This window comes from Mercenaria mercenaria, chromosome 2, assembly GCF_021730395.1.
Source record: "Mercenaria mercenaria strain notata chromosome 2, MADL_Memer_1, whole genome shotgun sequence".
Taxonomy (NCBI): Eukaryota; Metazoa; Mollusca; class Bivalvia; order Venerida; family Veneridae; genus Mercenaria; species Mercenaria mercenaria.
The window spans coordinates 94,978,252-95,000,822 of NC_069362.1; the positions used below are offsets into that span (position 1 = coordinate 94,978,252).

Consider the following 22,571-nt stretch of genomic DNA (forward strand, 5'->3'; position numbering starts at 1 on the left):
ACATTGAAGCTTTTTGATCTTTAACTTGACCTTAAACTGAATGGTCCGTTTAGTGTGCTTTGCATGTCGTCTTTGCGAGGTTAAGAACTATTGCTTATTTTATGAAATGAAAATCCTTTGCGCGGTTTAGAAAATATGAAGCCGAACCGTAATTCAATTATTTGGCATTTGGCCTCGCAGTATGCCCAAGTGACCTAGATTGTGCGCTTAACATGCCATCTTAATGCGGTTACGAACTGACGATAGTTTAAACAAAATCTTACGAGCAGTAAGATATGGAGCGAACACAGAGTTCAGCTATTTACCTTTGAACTTCAACTGGACCTAGAGATCCGGTTTTGCACTCTGCACGCCTTTTTCGGTAGGTAAATAATTGATATTACTATTATGAAAAGCTTCCGATCGTTTCAGACAATATGGAGCCGAACCGAAGTTTAGTTATTTGCCATTTGATCTCGTAGAATGACACTGACCTTGGAACTAGTGACCTGGGGGTTGTGCTCTGCAAGGCACGAATGAATGCTACTTTTTCCAAGCTGTTAAGAAATATGGAGCGGCCATGAAAGCAAATGAAATTTTGCCTCCAGGTGAGGCTTTGACTTCGGAACTTATGACCCGAGTTGTGCGCTCTGTACGTCATCGTGATGAAATTTACAAATGACGCTAGTTTCATGAAAATTGATTCAGCAGTTAAGTACATATGGAGCGGATACGGACGGACGGACGGGCCAAAAGACATGCGTGACTCCAACAAAGTCCTCCCTATATATGTTTTTTATCTTGGAGTATACCAAGTTCACAATAAGAAAGGGACATTTATCATACACGACTGAATTGCCACATTTTGGCAGACATATAGAAACAACATAATTACGCACACGATTTATAGCAAGATAGATTCCTTACACGGAAGAAGTCTATCGAGGTTTCAAACCGCGTGTTGATGAGCAAGTCTTCCACAGCCAGCGGCCAAAGCACATCCATTAAACCTGTATGAATACATTTAGAATGAACAATAACAAGAGGCTATTTTTTGACACATTTATTTAGATAACGTCGCCTGCACGCATACATATATGCAAGACAGAAAATCACAGTTTTTTTGGCATAGAGTTATTATAAGAGTACCAACGTTCAACTACAGACCTAACAATTACGTCTGCTTTCATTCTCACGTTCTCTCAACAATGCATACATATTCACAGGTAAAACAAATCTGACATTGATGAGCATTTTAGATTGAGTGCAAAGTGTTTATACATACACAGCTACTTCTGTTAATGATATTTAATGACCGCAAATTTTAATTTGCAACGCCAATATGTTGCAAAAACAGGAAGTGTTCTGTACATGCTATCTTAAAAAATCTTTCACGAAAGTAAAGTACTTTAAGTCCCCATGCACATAATTATACATAAAGTTTTATAGATTGTAGAGCATTTTATATCAACTGATAACAGAGATCAAAACTTTCTGGTTCGAGTTGCGGATTGAAATAATTGCGGATCGAGTGTTTAGGCGAGGGTAACGAGACTCTGTAGAGCAACCAGAATCAGATACCCGAGAACCAGATATTTCAATGCACATTTACAAGCAGTATTGTGTTCTTTTTCTTTTTCTTTTTTTTTTGCAAACCGTTTTCTTCAAATTATCCATGCAATAAAATAAAACTAGTATTGTACATTAGTCAAATAGCGTATGAATTTACGCATTCATTTATAAATTGAAGCCCTTGAGTAAATCGTTCGCCCCATTGTGCAAAACATGTTGCTGTTTTTTTTTTCAAGCTCAGGCGAAAACATAGAAAAGCCCCGTATGGCAAGCAAAAAAAATGTTTGATAGAAATTTCAGAAATATCACGAAAATTAGACCTTACAACAGATGAAGACAATTTCAATGAGATTTGAACAAAAATTAAAACGACAAGTATTATCCTGTTTGATTTTGATTAAGTTCTTACACTTCTGGCGTATTTCGTTGGTATAATTATACTAAAGTGGTTTATCAACAACTCTTTTTATAAATAATTTTGTCGGATCTAAACATAAAAGCTATTTCAAACTTACTTTTTTCATGACTTTGTCTTAGTTTGCAAAACTATAAAAAAATTCTGAGACATACTGCACACTGACCGCCATTTACTTACACTCATTCTAGATATTCATTAGGAATAGATTACCATCAACTTCATACGACAGGCAAATATTTATGGAAGACCGAGTTCGAAAAAATCATAAAGTTTTACACAATTAGCTATTTCTAAAGGGACTATGTGGTTAAGATAATATAACATTTTAATTCAAAATATTTTGAGTAATTATAACAAACATAACAACAGTTGAGATGATAACTCACACATTCTTAAACATACATGTACTTATCAACACATACATTGTATATGAAAATGTTTGTTCTCAACCATTGCCAAAACGACATACGATTCTATCATAAATAATGTCAACAATGGATGCGCATGAACTCATTAGTGTATGAGTAAATATTTGATTTATTTCCTTAATGTTTATTGAATTCATACGTATGTTTAAAATAACGTTATCTTGGTTGGGAAACCAGGATTGGATAATAAAATTTTAAAAATACTTTCAAGTATATTAAGAACTCAGTGAACACAAAATATTGTAAATGAATTGTTGTTAAACGTTTGAACAAATCCATTACTTGACCAAAAACTGATTAACCACCTTTAAGACCAAAATGACGAACTTACTTGAACTATTTCCGAAACACCTTCAGAATAGTTTCAACAATTATTCAACATTACTTTGAAATGTAACTATATACTTAACAGACACCTAAAACATTTCACGATTACTTGACAATTTCATTTTTAAGTTAGGTAAGAAATTCCTTGACCAAAGATAGGAACTATTTGAAACAAGTCATGATGTTTACAAACTAGATCAACAGCTACTTGAAAACAGATGCAGTTACGACATACTAAATTTCTACATGTACAATGCTAGGCAAGTCTATTCAAACAGGTATAACAACATGATTTGAAAAACATTTTATGATTTCCTTCAATTTAAGTGTTTACATGATATTAGATTGACCCTATGCATTTAATTAAACGTGCAAATAGACAATATTATTGATTCATTAACGTCACAATGGATGACTGTATATTATTATTTCTACGTTAAAGGAATTAAGATTCTTGACGTCTCAGTAAAACGAACTAAGTGGGAATATTTAAACAAATTTGAGTGCGGTTTGGTGAAATTCCATCAAGTGGTTTATGAGAATAAGTCGTTTATATTATTTTGCTCTTACTAGCGACCAAAACAAAGCTGAAAGAGGACCACACAAAAGATGCTACTGAAAGAATGTGTTGTAAATTATCATATAGATGTTCCTAAGAAAAGACACCGCATTGTAGTACTTCGCAACAGAATATAGTTGATAACATTATAATGGTTACTAACTACTAAACTAGACGTTTAATTCATTCTTTCAACATTTAAAATTGGCTTTTAACAGATTAACTCAAAATTAGATTTTTACTTGACATAACGTATTACATCTTTAACTCAAATTCTTTTTTAATTGTTCTTAAACAAAAGGGCCGCCTTTTTTGACGAACAATTTGTTAATAACGTTAGAAAGTAGGCTTAGACATTTTGATGAAAGGGAAACAAGCCTTTTTATCTTTATTCTACGGAGTGTAAATCATTGTGTTATTTCTGTTCCAAGGAAAGTGAATTAGATTCCATCGACTTCAAAGGAGGCTAACATATTAATGCCGCAATCATCTATCTCTACGTTTCAGATTTTCTAATGTTCGCAATGGTTTCGTATTTCGATAATAATTCTGTAAGTTGTTATAAATAACTCTCAACTAATCTGCTACATTATTGATATATTCTTATATGGTTATGTCCGTAGGATTTTGTCTGTCCTCAGAATGTTCAGAGAATGTACTCTTACCTTTTGATATTAACAGATATTACGAATGTTTCAGTCAATGTCTTTTAGACTCAATGAAATTAAGTGTTCCTATCCTATAAAGTCTTTTAGCCGAGCTGTCTCTAGTTTAACAGAATTCTATTTTACTTATTTGGCTTCTTTTTTCAAGTAATAAACTATACAATTTGTACCAACTTGTAAAAACAGAATGAGATATCAACTTGACTGTTGTCTTTTCTATTATTTCGAAGTAACAATCTATAAAATATGTATGAATTTGTCGAAGTCGATTGAGATTAAACGTTGCTGCAGTACTTTCGACTAATTTTGCAAGTGATGACCTATACAATACGTATCAATTTGTCAAGTTTGATTTAGAAATAATCTTCGACTGAATACTGTTTCCACTCGAAAGTCATATAAAAACCTAAACAATTTGTTTCAATTTGTAAAACTCAGCTTGAATCTTACCGAAAATAACGTGTAGCTATTAAATGAAATTTGCATTCTATATACAGTACCACAAATATGATTTACCATATCAGCAATTGAAAGCAAAATAGAGAGTCCTAGACAGAAAGATGTTTACATTAAATTATTTATCACATGTATATAGTAAGAGGAGGTTTTCTTCTTACTTTTTCAGTTGACATGAGAAAATATTTAGCACATGTATACAGAGGAGTTTTCTTTGCACTTCTTCAGTTTAAGATAGATGTGGCAATAAACATGCGAAAATATTAACTTTGTGCAGGTTGTGTGTTTTTATCAGAATATAATAAGACAATACGATTAATTAGCTATCAGTTTTGAGGACAATCATAAAATGACAATCATTAAATGTCAAGATGGTATTTCATTACAGATCGTGGCGTTATTAAGTCCAATGTTGTAGACAGGTATGATAATATGCACCTTTGATAAATTGACAAATCAATTCGTTCAAAAGGGTCAGAAATAGACTTCAACTACGATCGTTACAATTATATCAAATACAAAAAATATATATAAAATTAACAACAAAAGTAAAAAACAAAAAGAGCTGAATCATTTTTAGGTGTAAGCAGAAAGAAATAACTTTCCAACAGGAAAGTGTGACCATATTTAACATACATGTATATGTGCCTGATAAACATAATATTATGTTTATGAATTTTGTCATTTAACCCATCTAATATATCTAGATATATGCATACCACGTACTGCTGTGTTTAAACACTTGTTAGGGAGTATGGGCCATCTGACACATGTTTTGAATTAAAACGAGTTCTGAGAATTTATAACAAGAGCTCCGCCAAGCGGGGCAATATACGCCCGAAGGGTTAAGTCAGAGGATGGGAGCAAAATTTAAAGAACTTGACTGTTGAAGACCAAAGGAAAGGAACAACATAGGGAAGAAATTCAAAAAAAATTCTAAGTCCACAAACAAATATTCCAAGTCCACAAAAAAATCCTTACCAGGTACAGGCATGTCAAAATACACCTAAAACTGGAGGTGCCATCCATGTTGTACCACATACAAGTGGTTTCGGTTTTTCCCTACGGCCAATAATAAAATAGTTTCAAAATAAGCTATTTATAGTAACAGAAAAAGGAGGTAATTAAAAAAAATATTGTAAGTGAACAAAAAAGGGATCTGCCAAATAAAAACAAGGGCACTGCAATGCAGAGCAATATACAAAAAGCAAAGTCATTTATGACCTTTGACCCCTAAGTGTGATCTTGACCTTGAAGCGAGACGGAGTCATCCGAAACATGCGTTCTGCACGTCGTCTCGGTGTGGTGAACATTTGTGTCAAATTTCTTTGAAATCCTTCAAGGGGTTTAAGAGTTACAGAGCTGACACGAAATTGCTAACAGACGGACGGACAGACTGATGTTCCTACATATGGGTATTTATGTGGCTACTCTTTCGTTCTTTCTATTGTTCTTTTAACCATGTAAAAGAAAAATAGCCACATAAAAGCCTTACGGAATGAATGACATCAAAGAAAAAGTACAGTTACCTATTGTTCATATAGCCACCTAAGTATGCAAATGTGGGCTCGGGTAGACAGACGGACACCGGGGTATAACATAATACGTCCCTTCGGGCGTATAAAAATGCAGATGACAATTTGTTCTATGATTACATATTAAGAGTCTAATATTATAAAAAACAATCGCATATTCTAAAGAAAATGCCATTATGGAAATCAGTCCGTTTTCATGTTGCTATGTTCATAATCATGTGTTGCACTAGAAACAAATTCTTGACATATGAAAATGCCTATTTCAATCTATTTACAAAAATACCGAAAATGGTACATAGTGTGGTTTCGCTTTTGAAAGATGAAATGAAATAGTTTCATTAATATCCGCTTACACATCTCTTTACTGAACACAAATATCAATAACAAAAACAAACATATACAGACGAACACAAATGTAATTTTATAATTATCAACGTAATGTTGGAATGTTTAAATATGCAAATGCAGTTTTTTGAATTTTTCCCCGCCAATTCTCTAGTTAGTTCTGAGAAAAAGATGTAAACAAACCGTCCTCACTATGGCTATGTTACGATAAGTCATTTCGTTATAACATCATGACTGTATAAGAAAAGAACTATTACCACATTTTCATTTCAGTTCGATTCATTTGATGTCATGCTATTAAATTACTGCACAAAACATATAACGTGTTGATATCTAGCATAGACAAATCTGTCTCTGTTAAACGATCATTTGTACTAATTTGTCTTCATTGTATGTTTAACCAGCCGAGAAAATTCTCGAATTACCAAATAAGTTTATACAACATTGCATCAAGTTTTACAGATAAGTATATCAGTTTATCTCATACAACCGATATTTTTGCTTTTGCTTGGAGGAAAATAACTACATACCGTGAATTAACCTCATATGTTATTCAATCTGAATCAGAAGGAAAATATTTAGAATCTACTTGTCTATCTACTAGTAAGTTACAAACCGCTGTGCATATGCAAGAGAATCGGTTTAACTTATGTCTATTTGTCAATATTGAGCTAAACAATAAAGTTAAAAAGAATAAAAAATTATTAAACGTCTAGTCGTTTGTTTATAATTTCTAGAAATAATCCAGTAATTAAGAGGCAGAAAAATAATAGATCTACTTTGCATAGCTGCGATATTAAATCTGCAAATGAGCTTTTTCATGTTAAAACAAGCAAGACGAGCATATATCACAAATAGCAAGAATGACGTCATGATTCAACTAATGACGTAATAGAAACATTCGTCATTTTGACGCAGAAATCACTGACGTCATTGTGACTTCCCTCAATTGGCATTCGAATATACAGATATGCCTCTGTCGCTATCTAAGTTACGTAATTAAAGGTTCATATCCACTCATCAATCAATTCGTGCCTCTTCCACTAGCCGCTACAACATATGAGGTCAAAGGATTTTAAAATCCTTTTCACATAACAAAATGTCCAGCGAGTGTATCATCTCATAAGTATAAACGATTTTGGTAAAATTACTAGCATTTTATTTCTATTATATTTCTAAAATTATGTTTATTTTTATGGTACCACATTTTGCATGCTAACTGCTTTCACTGATTTGTGACTTAGTCTTGAACACTGTGAAGCAAGCCGTTTAATCCAATATTTTTCCAACTCCTAGTCACACACGCTCTAAAAACGTATCTTTCAATATCCTTTGCCATCTTTAATATCACGTGTCACCCTTTGGTTATGTATCAGGTGTTATTCAATACATTTACACTGTTCAGCCACTGACTACTGCTGACACACCAGTCCTCATTTTAGACAACCCATCAAAGTCTAACACGATTGGTATTTCCATAAAAGATATATTTCTTTATATTTATCTAAAGCCTTACTTGCACTCGATTGTTCAGCTATCGACCACAGCCTTTTAGATTACATGTTTCGTCAGATAACTCTTCAGAGTCATATGTCACTTGTTGTTTGGTAAGTTTCGTAAGCTCAGTTCCTCCGTTCCCTTGAGAATATGAAGTTTTCAATTCATTCACCGGGCGCTTTACCAGTACTTGGAAAGTTTTAAGTAGAATCTTTCTAAATTTTCGACCAACTGCTGTGTATATTAAGAAGTTCACAGACGAGTTTAGCACAAACAGAGTATTACTGACACAGGTCCATTGCAATAAGGCAACAGGGCCTAAAAACTCGAATTGTGCGACCAGTCCTGGTGTTTGGCAACATATAAACACAATCACTATGAGAATTAGTACAATGCTCATATTTGCCTCGCTGTTTTCTTGAATATTTGTCACACTTCTTCTCCTGCGCATGCGCATTAGTTCCAAAATTAGTAACGTATTTAAAACACCGAGCAACACGAGCGGTATAATATAGATTAGTATCATATATAACCACACACTGTAAACAACTGCAAAAAAGTCACTTTGACCAAATTGGGTTGTTATTATTGTGTAACAAGCATGGCCGTTGGTTTGACCACAACCTGTGAACCACGTGGCAAAACACCTAGGAATGTTGTATAATAATGATATAAGGGTTATAATTCCAATCATCTTATAGGCGTTCTTTTTATTACAAATTTTAACTGATTTAAATGGATGACAGATAGCAATATAGCGTTCCACCGACACGGCAACAGTGGTCCAAACATTTAACATTTGTAGAGTCATCACAATATAATTAGTCGGTGTAAAAATGTGAGGGTATATAACATCCGTGAATAGCCACATATCAGGGTTAAGTTGTGTTATTGATATTACAGAAAGTCCCATAATTGCACCAACTATAATTCCGGTATCAGTTACAACCAAAGTTCGCAAGAAATAGACTGTCGTCGATTTCATCTCACGTCGGAAGAGCACGATGATGGTAAGAATGTTCCCAAAGAATCCTATGACACTTATTATGGGCATTATAATACCCCAGAATATAAACATAAGCTGACGAGCTCTCGTATCTTGGTCTTGTATATAGTCATCTCCATAGGTCAAGTTGACCTTGAGATTCAGTTCACTTACAGGCATGTTTGTTGTTTGTAGTTCCCCTTCCTTCCACAGTCAATGTGTCCTGCTATGAGTGGTTGACAAACACTTTAATGGTATTGGTTTTTCACAGCATTTCTGAAAATAAATAAGTAATATTTATATATCAGTTTTTGTTCAAACTACGATACTTCACTTGATAACAACGATGATCATACTGTTAAAACTACAAGAACGTCCAATTCTGTTACGGTATATCTTGCAAAAGTATGTGGAAAGTTATCTATCGAAACAGTAATTCAAGGTAAACAAACTAACAGTTCACATAATCTAACGTATATGAGTTATACTGATAAATGAAGTTAGCCAATTCACATGAATTAATTCAAAATGTCAAATCATTACATATAACAATTAAGTATTTGTCATTCAACTCATGTTTAATTATTACTAACATAGTAGCTCAGACCTGTTTATTGAGTGTTGTTATTACGATAATTATTCGGATTTCACTGAAAATAGTAAAATGCAACACACCATGTAATGTGCAGTTTAATGAATGTTAGAAAATATGCGAGACATAAAGGGCAATATATGCATTTTCATTATCTTGATAATGTCAACTATGCATATACAACCTTCATAATGCAGTGTATGTTTCGACGGTGATATAACACTGGTCTGGCTACTAACACTGTATAATTACTAATAATGATATAACACTGGTCTTCTGTTTAGTCGGAGTTATTGGAAAAGTTGAAAGACAACTGAAAAAGAATTAACAGTCTTGGCGATATTTGATTTCTCTCTCTTACAAAGACCACCATTTCTTATTTCTGGTTCAATGAAATAAGTTTCGTGTGCTAAATCTGATATAGTCTCACAACAGAGATAAACGTACATGATGAACAAATCCCTTCTGAAGTAAGAATGCAAAAACGAAGATAAGATGTCTTAGGAGTGGCGGTGATAGTTTTTATCGAAATTAATTAATTAGATAGATGTTTAATCGGTATAGTTTTATCGAAATAATAATTACCAAAGTTACCTTTAAGAGAGAATACAAACGAGGGATGTTATGGCGATTTGAGTATACTGACATCACCTTATGCAGACAATCTGACCCTTAGCAAGAAGCATATTTTTTTTTTTTTTTTTTTTTTTTGCTTTTTCAATGGTTATCGATATAGATCGTTTTCAAAAGAAGTAACGGGCCAATGAAAACAAGTTCATTTTTCTTTAGAAGTGAAATAGTCGTTAAGTTAGATAAGGCTTATTAAAATAAGAGGAATCACCGAGCGGTATAAACTGTACTAGTTTCGTCTAAGACATAATTGCGTTAAATTTATTGCGGAAACAATTAAGAAGACGATAAAATATACGTAACAGATATGTTTATGCAAATATTACTGTTAAAATGAAGATAACTACTGAGACACATCCAAAGCAGGGTTCTTTTAACATATAAATGAATATATCACTCTAAATTTGCAAGCTTTATGACTGTTTTGATGTATCACTCCTGGATGGAGCTTCATGGTACCTTATCCGTATGTCTGAAAACTTCTTTTATTTGCATTAACATACTGGCCAGTTTTATTCAGACTAAATTTTTACCTCCTTTAATGTTCTATCTCAAGATAACTCCAAACACGACAAGTTAATGTTACATCTAAACATTTTAAAAGTCCATGGTTTACGAATTGGTTTTATCTTTACTTACGATAAGGATAAAAAAGATAGGTTAAAGTTTGGTTTATAGGGGTATTTTTCATATAATAAATTATAAATACCTTTGAAAATATGTCATCTCAGTTAAGTGATAATAAATCCGGAGTAAACAAGTGTACGAGTTCTCCATCAGAATATAATTATGAATGTACATTGTAATGATAAATCATTCTGAACCATAAAATGATTCACGCACGCAATGAGCTGTAACAATGTTTCTGTTGTATGCATAATATCTCATATATAATAATTATCATGTGTTGTCTAAAACGCATCAATATATCAAACAAACAGATATGTTTCAAAATAACAACCCAAATTATAGTCCATAATGTTTTCACCTTAGCTGTGGATGCTTTGCAAATTCAAATAATGAAAATAAATGAAGAAGTACACCGTCAGCATAGTGAGGAAATAATTTTGTAATAAATTAAGCTCTACTGAATATAAAAAAAAAAAGATGAGATGGTATAATGATAAGCAAAAAATGAAACAGATGTTTGTAAGTATGCGTTATAAATCAAAAAAAATTTAATGATGAGAACATAACCTTCCCTAATGATTAAAAAGATTCTTTCATTTAATGTTCATTGTTGAACATAAAGTCTTACCTATTTCTATAGCACAATGCTTACTAAATTCGACCTAAAACTCGTACATGTATGTGTAAACTAATTTAAAAAATGTCAAAGCGTATGTTTTCCGCATTTCTTTTAACTTCCGTTGGCTTACAAATCTAGTAACATGTTTGCTAAAGTCTTCATTTGTAAGAATAATAACGTAACCTAAACATAACATGCATTCCTTTAGATTGAACTAATAACAATAAAATAATAGGTGTACTCATGACCGGTCTGTCAATGAAAAATTAACAACAAACCACTTGAAAACAATATGTAGCACCTTGTTATTCCCATTTTATCACCACCACTTGAAATATCATTTCAATATTACACAAATTGCGTAAATTTATAGTATATTTTGTTTTGTTATATATAGCATCACAAATAGTAAAGCAAAAAGTTGAAATATTCTAATGTACACACATATTATTTCCTGAACGACATGAAAGCAAACTTTGTTCCAAGAACACGCCATTTGAGCCGTGCCATGAGAAAACCAACATAGTGGCTTTGCGACCAGCATGGATCCTGCGGATGCGCAGGCTGGTCTGGATCCATGCTGGTCGCTAACAGTTTCTCCAATTCCAATAGGCTTTAAAAGCGAACAGCATGGAGCCTGACCAGACTGCGCGGATGCGCAGGCTGGTCTGGATCCATACTGGTCGCACACCCACTATGTTGGTTTTCTCAGGGCACGGCTCATTTGTGGTACAAATTACACATCTGTTAAAATTAAAGTCCTTAATTGTTTACACTGTAAAATACACAAGAAAAGTGAAACTTTATTAAACTGAACATTAAAATCAGTACAAAAAAGAAGTAACAGCATTATCCTTGCACATCGGATTTAACTGCATCATTGTCCTTTACGAGGTACGGCGCAATACGTCTGAACGTAGCAATGTGAAAGAGTAAGAGTTGTACAAAATACCTTTTTACCTTTTTAGCAAGTCAGCTGTTACCGCCATTAATTTGCCAAGGGCGAAACACTACATGACTGATCGGTGGCTATGACATATCGATTAACATTGTTAAGCGTAACAAACTTGAACAATATTCGTAGCAATAATACATTAACGATATGTATTGATTTTACTAGAAAGTAAATGTTGTTTACAACGAAGAATTGGATAGTATAATAAAATTATTAAAACATATGTAAAGACAGTGACATCCGCAAAAAAAGCTACAAAATAATGTCAGCATGATCAGATACTGTCAAATGTTTTGGAGAATCAGTGCTGCCCATAATTTTTCAATTCCATGTACTCTAATATCAGCAGGTTTCATAGCACATTCTTAATTTAAAACGGTCTTTTAACAGCTTAGAATATACTTAACTGGATATAAACTAATGAGCGGCATTTGAGATAGAAAGAACAAAATTGACAACAAACTGTTTTCGGCATTGTTGCTGCATCAACATCAGAAAGCGTGAAAGTCGACAGGAATACGTTCAATGTACATCTCTAAATCGACACCGCGTGACATTGCTTTTTTTTACATAAAACCTTATGGAAGGTCAGTTTCCACGACCGAATTCTAAATTTGCGTTAAAATTTATGATGAATGCAAGCTGAATATAGTGTATTACTATTTTATTTAAGATAAGGTCTACCTTGATTTTATACAGAAATTATTTTGTTGCTGACAAAATGTCGATTCTTTCGGTCTGGGACACTACACACTATGAAAGCAGACGGTAAAACATTATATGAACTAAATAGCTACACAACAGCTGTAGCAATCAGCAACAAAACAACAATAAACTAATTGATCAAGTCTCCAAAAGAGCTTTTATTCAAAAACAGCATAACCGAGGCATTGTAACAGTAAACCCTAAAAGGAAAAGTAGGTGAAAACTAATGGAGCAAGTTAGCACAAAAAAAAAAAAACACGTGAAATGTATATTAGCAATTAAAAAGCACCTTGTTGGCAATGGTCAAAATTTGTTTACAATGAACGAATTCATTACAGACAGGAAGTCAGAAACGCAGAACTGGCCTTCAAAATGCTAAGATTTCTAATTTTGGTTACAAAGCACAAAATTAATTGAGCCGCGCCATGAGAAAACCAACATAGTGGGTTTGCGACCAGCATGGATCCAGACCAGCCTGCGCATCCGCGCAGTCTGATCAGGATCCATGCTGTTCGCTAACAGGTTCTCTAATTGCAACAGGCTTTGAAAGCGAACAGCATGGATCCTGACCAGACTGCGCGGATGTGCAGGCCGGTCTGGACCCATGCTGGTCGCAAAGCCAATATGCTGATTTTCTCATGGCGCGGCTCAATTATCCTTACGAAATGATATTTTCAAACTATTTCAGTATCGTTGGATTATAGACACAGTCATTACCATACAAATCCAATATTTCAAATGCATGTTCAATAAAATGAATTTAGAAAATCAACTTTTTATCAAAATAACGTAGTTATTGCATAATTCAAGGTAAAAGTAGTCAACGTTAGCTTAGAACTAAATAAAAATTATCATACTCGAAAGAAATAGAATATTTTAAATATAGTGGCAATAATCTGATATGTGACTGAACAAAATATCAGAGGTGTATGGATAAAGCAAAACAATGGATTGAAAAATAATCATTACATGAAAGTTTTCAAGAACTGGCTCAATCAAACCGAGTCTGCTATTATTCTGTGTGGTTGATTTCTATGCTTCCAAAGGATCTTTTTACAGATTTTATTACAAGTGTGTGTTCAATAAAAAACAATGAAATTGTAAATTCACGCATCAAAAGAACATGGTTATTACATGTTTCAGATTAAAAGTAGTCAATGTTTGCCGAGAAAGATGTAAAAAAAAAAGTATTAAAGCAAGTAATAGATCGTAAGAGTTTAAACACAGAGACAATGATCTGACATGTGAGTGAACAAAATATAAGATTTATGAAAAGAGAATTGGGAAAAAACTGATAGGAAAATTACTTACTCTTACTCTTTGACTTATCCGACAGTTTTCCCTTTATATATGTACAAAAATGTATATATATGCATACATATTAATTGATATATGCCAGATGTAATTTATCAGACAAAGAACAATATGGATAAAAATAGAAATAAAAGCACAATATGTACAGATACATTTCCCAATAAAAATGGGGAATGAGAAACTTGAGAAAAAAGCAAAGGAAGTGTCTTGATGCAGTACTTTGAATCTTATGATTTTTTGAAAATAATTTCTTTTGAATATTTTGATACTATTTTTAGAAATTGGCTTCTCTTAAATATTGCACCGAACACATAAAATTTATAAATTCAACAGAGAAATTACAATGATATATAACGTATATGCACACGTGTTCTCTCTGTGTAGATACATATTACGGATTCAGTATTTTACCAATGTCTGTTGTTAATACCCGTGAACCATAGTTGGAAAAATATATGGTGGAGAATGTCATATGAAAACTTTGAATCTATATTTAAGAAATAATTTATAGCAAAAGAGTGCTTTAACACTATTTATGCACGATTGGTAGTTATACGTCGGGCGTAGTAATTTCACGAGGGCGATTCTAATATGCCCTTAATCTCAAACGCTAGATAAATAGAGAATATTAGGTTACTGTCTTATAAATTTAAATTTATTAAGTGAGTCGGAGAAAATATAAAAGTCGAGGCTCTGCCGAGACTTTTATTTTTTCGTAGACGAACTTAATAAATTTAAATTTATAAGACAGTAACCTAATGTTCTATTTATCCTACCTTCTGATCTAAAATCATTCTTTAATTAAAATTCAAAATTTACCACCAACTAGATCTGAGTCTGTCTTGCACAGAAATTAATACGCCCCACCATTACACAGACAGGTCTTTAAAATAAAAATATTATAAAAATTAGAGCCGAAAAACAAAGGCTAACCTTGTTCTGCTTTGTGTCTGACTTATCTGTTCTGCTGAACATTAAAGAATAATTTTAATTTGCTGCCAAGTGAAGTTTTGTCCGAAGATCAGTTGAATGTCGGATTGCCCATCCTCACCAAGCAAACGATTGACGAGACTTATATACACGCCATATCGCCGCTTGACAAAACGAATAGGCAAACCGTTTCCTCGATGATTTTATTCAATAACACTCCATTACAGATGCAATATATTCCTAGATTGGCGAGTAGAAAGCTAAAATTCTGAACAAACGCTATACATGAGTCACTTTCTGTTTCTCCGAGCTTTTCCGTTATAAAAACTTTTTGTAGTAATTGCAAGTACGGTATGCATACACTATACATTTGTGATGGTCTCACATACCTAATAAAAACGCGTTTATGAAAATAATTGCATAAATATGTCTTTTAGCAGTTATTCTCAAAAACAAGATGGCGTCGTTTTAAAAAAAAATCCAAAAAGTAGTCCGCCAAGCTTTATTTAGTCACTGACCAGATAAAGCAAAATTTATCTGACCCCTTGATTTTTGCCTTTATTTTGCATGAAGGTAGGATAAAATATAGAAGCGCTCTTTCTTGGTCGCAACAAAAACTTTGACGTCACCGCACGTTAACGTGACGTCATTCTAGCATAAGAGTGTTTCAACAGAGACAAGCATATAAGAATATCCTATAATTGCAGCATAAATCTTGAATGCAGAAACAATATTAATAATAATATTCATAATAAGTAGTGTTTAAGGTCATACCATTTACCAATGTAAACAAAGGCAAACGTGTTTAGTAATACTTTAACTTGTTTAATATTTATATTTGTATTTAATTACGTAGAGCTTTGTATAATCTACATGTTGATGATATTAATTTTGTCCAAATAAGTCAATGTCTAACTTGCTTGAACCATTTAATAAACAAGAAATCCAAACAGGCCAATATAACTAACCGGAATATCTTCATCACTTGACATTGCTTCAGGCCACGTTTGATGAACAGTTCGTTACATTTAATTCTAATGACCCCAGAAGGGGTCAAACATCGCCATTCAAATAAACATAGGAAACAATCTAACAATAAAAGCCATAAATTAAGTTTGGTAAAGATTCATGAGTGGTTCATTAGAAGGTTATTTAAAGGATTTTCTATTTTAAGCTCTACCGGCCCCTAAAATGGACAAAGCGCCTGAAATAAACAAAGTTTGGAGAGGATCTTACAATAACGCTATACAGCATGTTTGATGAAGATCCATCAAACGTTTCACGAGAAGATGACATTTAAAGGCATTCTTTTTCAGCTCTAGTGGCGCAAAAATAAACATGTATAAATGATGGATGAAACTAAATGAATCATTGTTTTAGTGAAAGAATGATAAATGTACTTTTACAAGAATAAGACACTTCTGATTTATAAACCTATTGTATGCCATTATAATAATTATATCTTCACTTTTATGACAAAGCAGGAAACAGAATTTTTAAATACCAAAGTTTCACGATAAGTGCAGAAGTGCATTAAATTATAACGAATTGATGTAATTGTATATACAAAATATACACTATTAGCCTATAAGTGTTAAGTACGAGAGACATACTCATGGATAATATTAACGGGAAAACTACATGCAGTACTTTATATTCTCTAATTAGATGTTTCCGGAGTTTAAACCATGTCCTTGTAGTAACCGTATTAATTAAAACAAGAGCTGTCTCCATAGGATGACACATGCCCCCGATGGCACTTTGAATGAATAGTTATGGCCAATGTTAGAGTTTAGGACCTTTGACCTACGGACCTGGGTCTTGCGCGTGACACGTCGTCTTACTGTGGTACACATCCATGCCCAATATTTTTAAAATCCAAGCATGAATGACAAAGATATGGACCGGACACGCCCATCAATGCACTATGTTGAAATATGACCTTTAACGTCTAAGTGTGACCTTGACCTTTGAGCTACGGACCTGGGTCTTGCGCACGACACGTCGTCTTACTGTGGTACACATTTATGCCAAGTTATTTGAAAATCCATCCATGGATGACAAAGATATGGACCGGACACGAATGCACTATCATGAAAAATGACCTTTAACGTCTAAGTGTGACCTTGACCTTTGAGCTACGGACCTGGGTCTTGCACGCGACACGTCGTCTTACTGTGGTACACATTCATGCCAAGTTATCAGAAAATCCATCCATGGATGACAAAGATATGGACCGGACACGCCCAACTATCATGAAAAATAACCTTTAACGTCTAAGTGTGACCTTGACCTTTGAGCTACGGACCTGGGTCTTTCGCGCGACACGTCGTCTTACTGTGGTACATATTCATGCCAAGTTATTTGAAAATCCATCCATCGATGACAAAGATATGGACCGGACACGAAAATTGCGGACAGACTGACAGACGGTTCAAAAACTATATGCCTCCCTTCGGGGGCATAAAAAAAACAAAAACAAAAAACAACAAGAGCTGTCTCCATAGGATGACACATGCTCCCGATGGCACTTTGAATGAATAGTTATGGCCGATGTTAGAGTTTAGGACCTTTGACCTACGGAGCTGGGTCTTGCGCGCGACACGTCGTCTTACTGTGTCACACATTCATGCGTAGTTATTTTAAAATCCATGCATGAATGACAAAGATATGGACCGGACACGCCCATCAATGCACTATGTTGAAATATGACCTTTAACGTCTAAGTGTGACCTTGACCTTTGAGCTACGGACCTGGGTCTTGCGCACGACACGTCGTCTTACTGTGGTACACATTCATGCCAAGTTATTTGAAAATCCATCCATGGATGACAAAGATATGGACCGGACACGCCCATCAATGCACTATCCTTTAACGTCTAAGTGTGACCTTGACCTTTGAGCTACGGACCTGGGTCTTGCGCGCGACACGTCGTCTTACTGTGGTACACATTCATGCCAAGTTATTTGAAAATCCATCCATGGATGACAAAGATATGGACCGGACACGCCCATCAATGCACTATCCTTTAAAGTCTAAGTGTGACCTTGACCTTTGAGCCACGGACCTGGGTCTTGCGCGCGACACGTCGTCTTACTGTGGTACACATTCATGCCAAGTTATTTGAAAATCCATCCATCGATGACAAAGATATGGACCGGACACGCCCATCAATGCACTATCCTTTAAAGTCTAAGTGTGACCTTGACCTTTGAGCTACGGACCTGGGTCTTGCGCGCGACACGTCGTCTTACTGTGGTACACATTCATGCCAAGTTATTTGAAAATCCATCCATCGATGACAAAGATATGGACCGGACACGAAAATTGCGGACAGACTGACAGACCGACAGACCGACAGACGGACAGACGGTTCAAAAACTATATGCCTCCCTTCGGGGGCATAAAAACAAAAAAACACTAAAAGCGTCCCCCCCCCCCTTTAAATACTCAAATTCTGCATTCTTTCTTGTTCAATATAGCTTTTCTTTAATAGATGTCGCTCCGTTCTTTACGAAACGAATCTAAAATTAGATTTAGTAACCAAATGAAACATTTATCAAAACAATAAGTGCCACTCTAAATCTTCTGAATCCTATGATTTGTGCCCGCCCGCTTAACTCAGTAGGTAGAGCGTTGGTCTACGGATCGCGGGGTCGTGAGTTCGATCCCCGGGTGGGGCGTATGTTCTCCGTGACGATTTGATAAACGACATTGTGTCCGAAATCATTCGTCCTCCACCTCTGATTCATGTGGGGAAGTTGGCAGTTACTTGCGGAGAACAGGTTTGTACTGGTACAGAATCCAGGAACACTGGTTAGGTTAACTGCCCGCCGTTACATGACTGAAATACTGTTGAAAAACGGCGTTAAACCCAAAACAAACAAACAAAAAATCCTATGATTTAAAAAGCTACAATTTTGATGGTGCAATACAGGATAGTCGGGAAATATTTCGGATATTTTTTTGCTATTTTAGAAATATTGCTAAGGCCTTCCTCGTTCTGATACATAAAAATGAAAATTGTCAATAACATGCATGTATATAACGGTTATATTAATAATAAGGTATTTTTGCATTGCAGAATGAAATCACTTCGGCACTAAAACGAGTGTATAAACAATTCTTACAGTTAAAACTATGAAATAAAACTTGGAAAATTTAAGCAAAATCAAAATGATTTGATATCTTGACATATTTGCCAACTGAAACAAAATGAAAATTCTTTTAATACTTGTTCTGAGATTTACATCAAATTAATGATTAAACTTAACTAAAACTACACATTTTCATTGCAAATCTTCTGCTTATAAACGTATTACATATAATCTGCTTTACTTATTGCAAAACAGGGAATAGGTTTTTGGCAGGAAAAAACCTTCACGATTAGTGACATAATCGCAACAATACGTTTACGTGTTAAAGAGTCACATACATATGGATCATTTCGATGGTAAAGTGTAATTTAAATAGCATACGATTTTCTTGTAAGCGTAGCACAAGAAAAGAACAACTATGACATTTTAATATTCATTTCTCCCTTTGCTGATTATTAACTTCTTCTTAAAGAATCATTCGCTGAATTCTGATACAATTAAATTTGCCGAGATATATTTAAAATTTGATTTAGAAACCAAGCTGAACATTTATCAACAAATTAAGTGGCATTCTTAATGTTCGGAATCCCATTATTGTGTCTAACATATGCATAATTTATAAGAAGCTATTATTTTGACGGGGAAATTTGGGATTGTCGAGATCAGGGATATTTAAAGTGTTATTCAGTGATATAGTGCGATGATCTTCGTTTTTGTTATATAAACAAACAAGAAAATGGACGACTGAGGATCAGTGACATCTACAACGGCTGCAAATAACATAGAAGAAAGCCAATGTTTAGAAATTAAATGCACATGGTCAATTTCCATTGCAGCTGAACCCATTTAAATCATACAAAATAACTAACAAACAGAAAACTTGGAAGGCATTACAATATTGACAAAAGAAGAATATCATAGAACAGAAAAAGTGGAAAACTCCACAGGTCGCTCAACACGACATAAACGAAAATGCTGCAGGCTCGGTTAATTGAGCCTGTACATGGACGGTAGTGGAAATGCATGCTAACGCCCACGCCCTCTAGCCCCGGGCTGAGCAGAACTCAACATTTACACATGCTACAAGTAGAAAAATAATTAGAGACATGCGCATATGTTTTCTAGCCACGAACGAAGGTCAAAGTAAACACGCTGACAATGAAGATCATTTGAATTCTGCCTTTTCAAACGAGTATCAAACTTTGGTGACTCGGTGGCCAAATGGATACGGTCGCTGGCTAAGAATCACTTGCCACTCGCCACTATGGGTTCAATCCCCGCTTAAAGTGTACAATTCTTCATGTGAAGAAGCCATGTATCTGGTTTATAGAAGGTCGGTGGTTCCACCCAAGTTTTCAGGAATGCCTAAACAATGCTTGGATTAGCACCTATGGTCTTTATCAACTACTAATGACTGAAAAAGTTGTCATATGATCTAAATTGCGCTCTAAACCTAACAAAAGCAAAAGAACTATTTTTATAGTTTTGACAGGAATATCACTTTGACATCAGAACATGTATACTGATGTTATTGACTGGAAAACAAATAAGGCCTTGACCTTTTAGACTGAAGTGTACTTGTAGATATTGCACACAACAAACTGTCTTGCATGCATATAGAACGACAGGAAATAATGACCGTATATCTTTCACCTTTAAGTTAGACATTGCTTTTTTGAATGAAATCATTACTTTGACGGCGCAGTTTTGTATAGTCTTGAACTATCTGCAATACTCAGGTATTATTTCTTGATATAATGCAATGACTTTTCTTACTGTGTAGCGACCGCTTGAAATCCCCCCAAAGCGGTTTTACTAAATAGATGCATGTGATTCAAAATCCCTGTTTTGTTTCATTTCGCGACCAGCTACCTTACAAAACTGGTCACAATATTAAAATTGCCCTCCAAAGAATCAATTAACCCTTATCATGCTATACATTATTGACTCTGTCTTTGCGACCAGTGTAAATCGAGATCAGCTGCACAGTCTGATCGAGATTTGCACTGTTCGTCATTCTGTCAGTATCTTTTTGGTAAGCACCCCTTTTAACAGTTAATGCTACTGTCCAAATTGAAGGATAGACAAGTTCATTATAGAAATTTAGCAGAGTAAGGGTAAACGACCGTATACGAAACTCCTTGCAACCATCCCATTGCAAGTACATACAAAATAGCCTTTCAAACAGTCAAGCAAACAAACAATTGCCGGGGAAAGTGGTTAGGTGTCTTAAAAACAAATTATAAAACAATATTTATCCCAGTTTCAAACTTGATGCGCATGGTATACCAACATATTACTTGTCAAATCGGAAACAGCTTTTTGGCCATCCCTTGAATGGTTTCTTAATGCAATATCGACTATACTTTCTGCTGATAAATTAGTTATCAGATACTCTTACAATGAAATGAATCCCGGGAAGAAATGACAAACATGTCAAATGTGGCATATTAAAGAAGCCATGAATGAAGGTCAAAACAAACAAGCAGACAGTGAGCTTCACTTTTATTCTGACGTTTTATTTCATAACAGTGATACCCGAAATATAGGTCACTGCAATTGACTTGCAATGAAGTTTTGTTCAAATAACATCTTATTGGATTTCACTGCCCATGCCCATTAATGAGTTCCGGAAGTCTCAGTTTTTATTCTAAATACACTGTTGGCAGTAAGAAAAGCGAATAAAAGTTTATGGCTTAAATAAATGAAAGTTGATAGTACCAAAGGATCCGACTGTCAAACGAAGCAATGCCGAGTTCTCGCACGATTATCATCTATAACAATATTCATCGTTGAAGATGTTGAAGGAAATAAGTAAAGTAAAGTCCACTGGGAATAAAACGCTGTTTACTTCAAAAAGATATTTGTTCCGAAGACGCCAAATGGGATAGATCTTTGCCTTTACAAAGAGGTGTTTAGGTGAAAAGATGTTTACATGTTAACTGCAGACTGGTGCAAAGGTAGTACATTTTCAAATATGTTAGAACAATAAGCACTTACAATAAATCCCAGAAGCCTCTACTGTCATTATTTTGCAATCTAACCAATGTTTGGCTGTTCCTAGACAGTAATACGTAAAGCCATAATTAGTAGAATTATGTCTTATATCAGCGTCGGTGGCTCGGGGAATTGCAATTACTTTGTAACAAAGAGTTAATATACATCGGATAATATGGCGTTAAATGGAAGTTATCACATAAAAGTTAGAAGCAGCTCATACATTACCATCCTACTCAAAACTAAGTGGTTCAATTCAAAGCGGTGCTGTAAACTACTTGCGGAATTATCAGTTCCCAAGAAGTGCGTTTTTATTATCCTTCTGTACATACTGT

General features: G+C 34.4%; 1 protein-coding gene across 4 annotated transcripts in view; it reads right to left on the reverse strand.

The window, feature by feature from the left end:
• Nucleotides 1–1,027: 1,027 nt before the first annotated feature.
• LOC123564619 (FMRFamide receptor-like) overlaps nt 1,028–22,571 on the reverse strand; it is a 212,921-nt gene continuing 191,377 nt past the window's right edge. For all 4 annotated transcript variants that reach the window (XM_053537281.1, XM_053537282.1, XM_045358333.2 and 1 more), the window contains one exon: nt 1,028–9,042. In XM_053537281.1, coding sequence (XP_053393256.1) covers nt 7,819–8,946 — 1,128 coding nt within the window. In that variant the 5' untranslated portion in view covers nt 8,947–9,042 and the 3' untranslated portion in view covers nt 1,028–7,818. The remainder of the gene's footprint in view (nt 9,043–22,571) is intronic.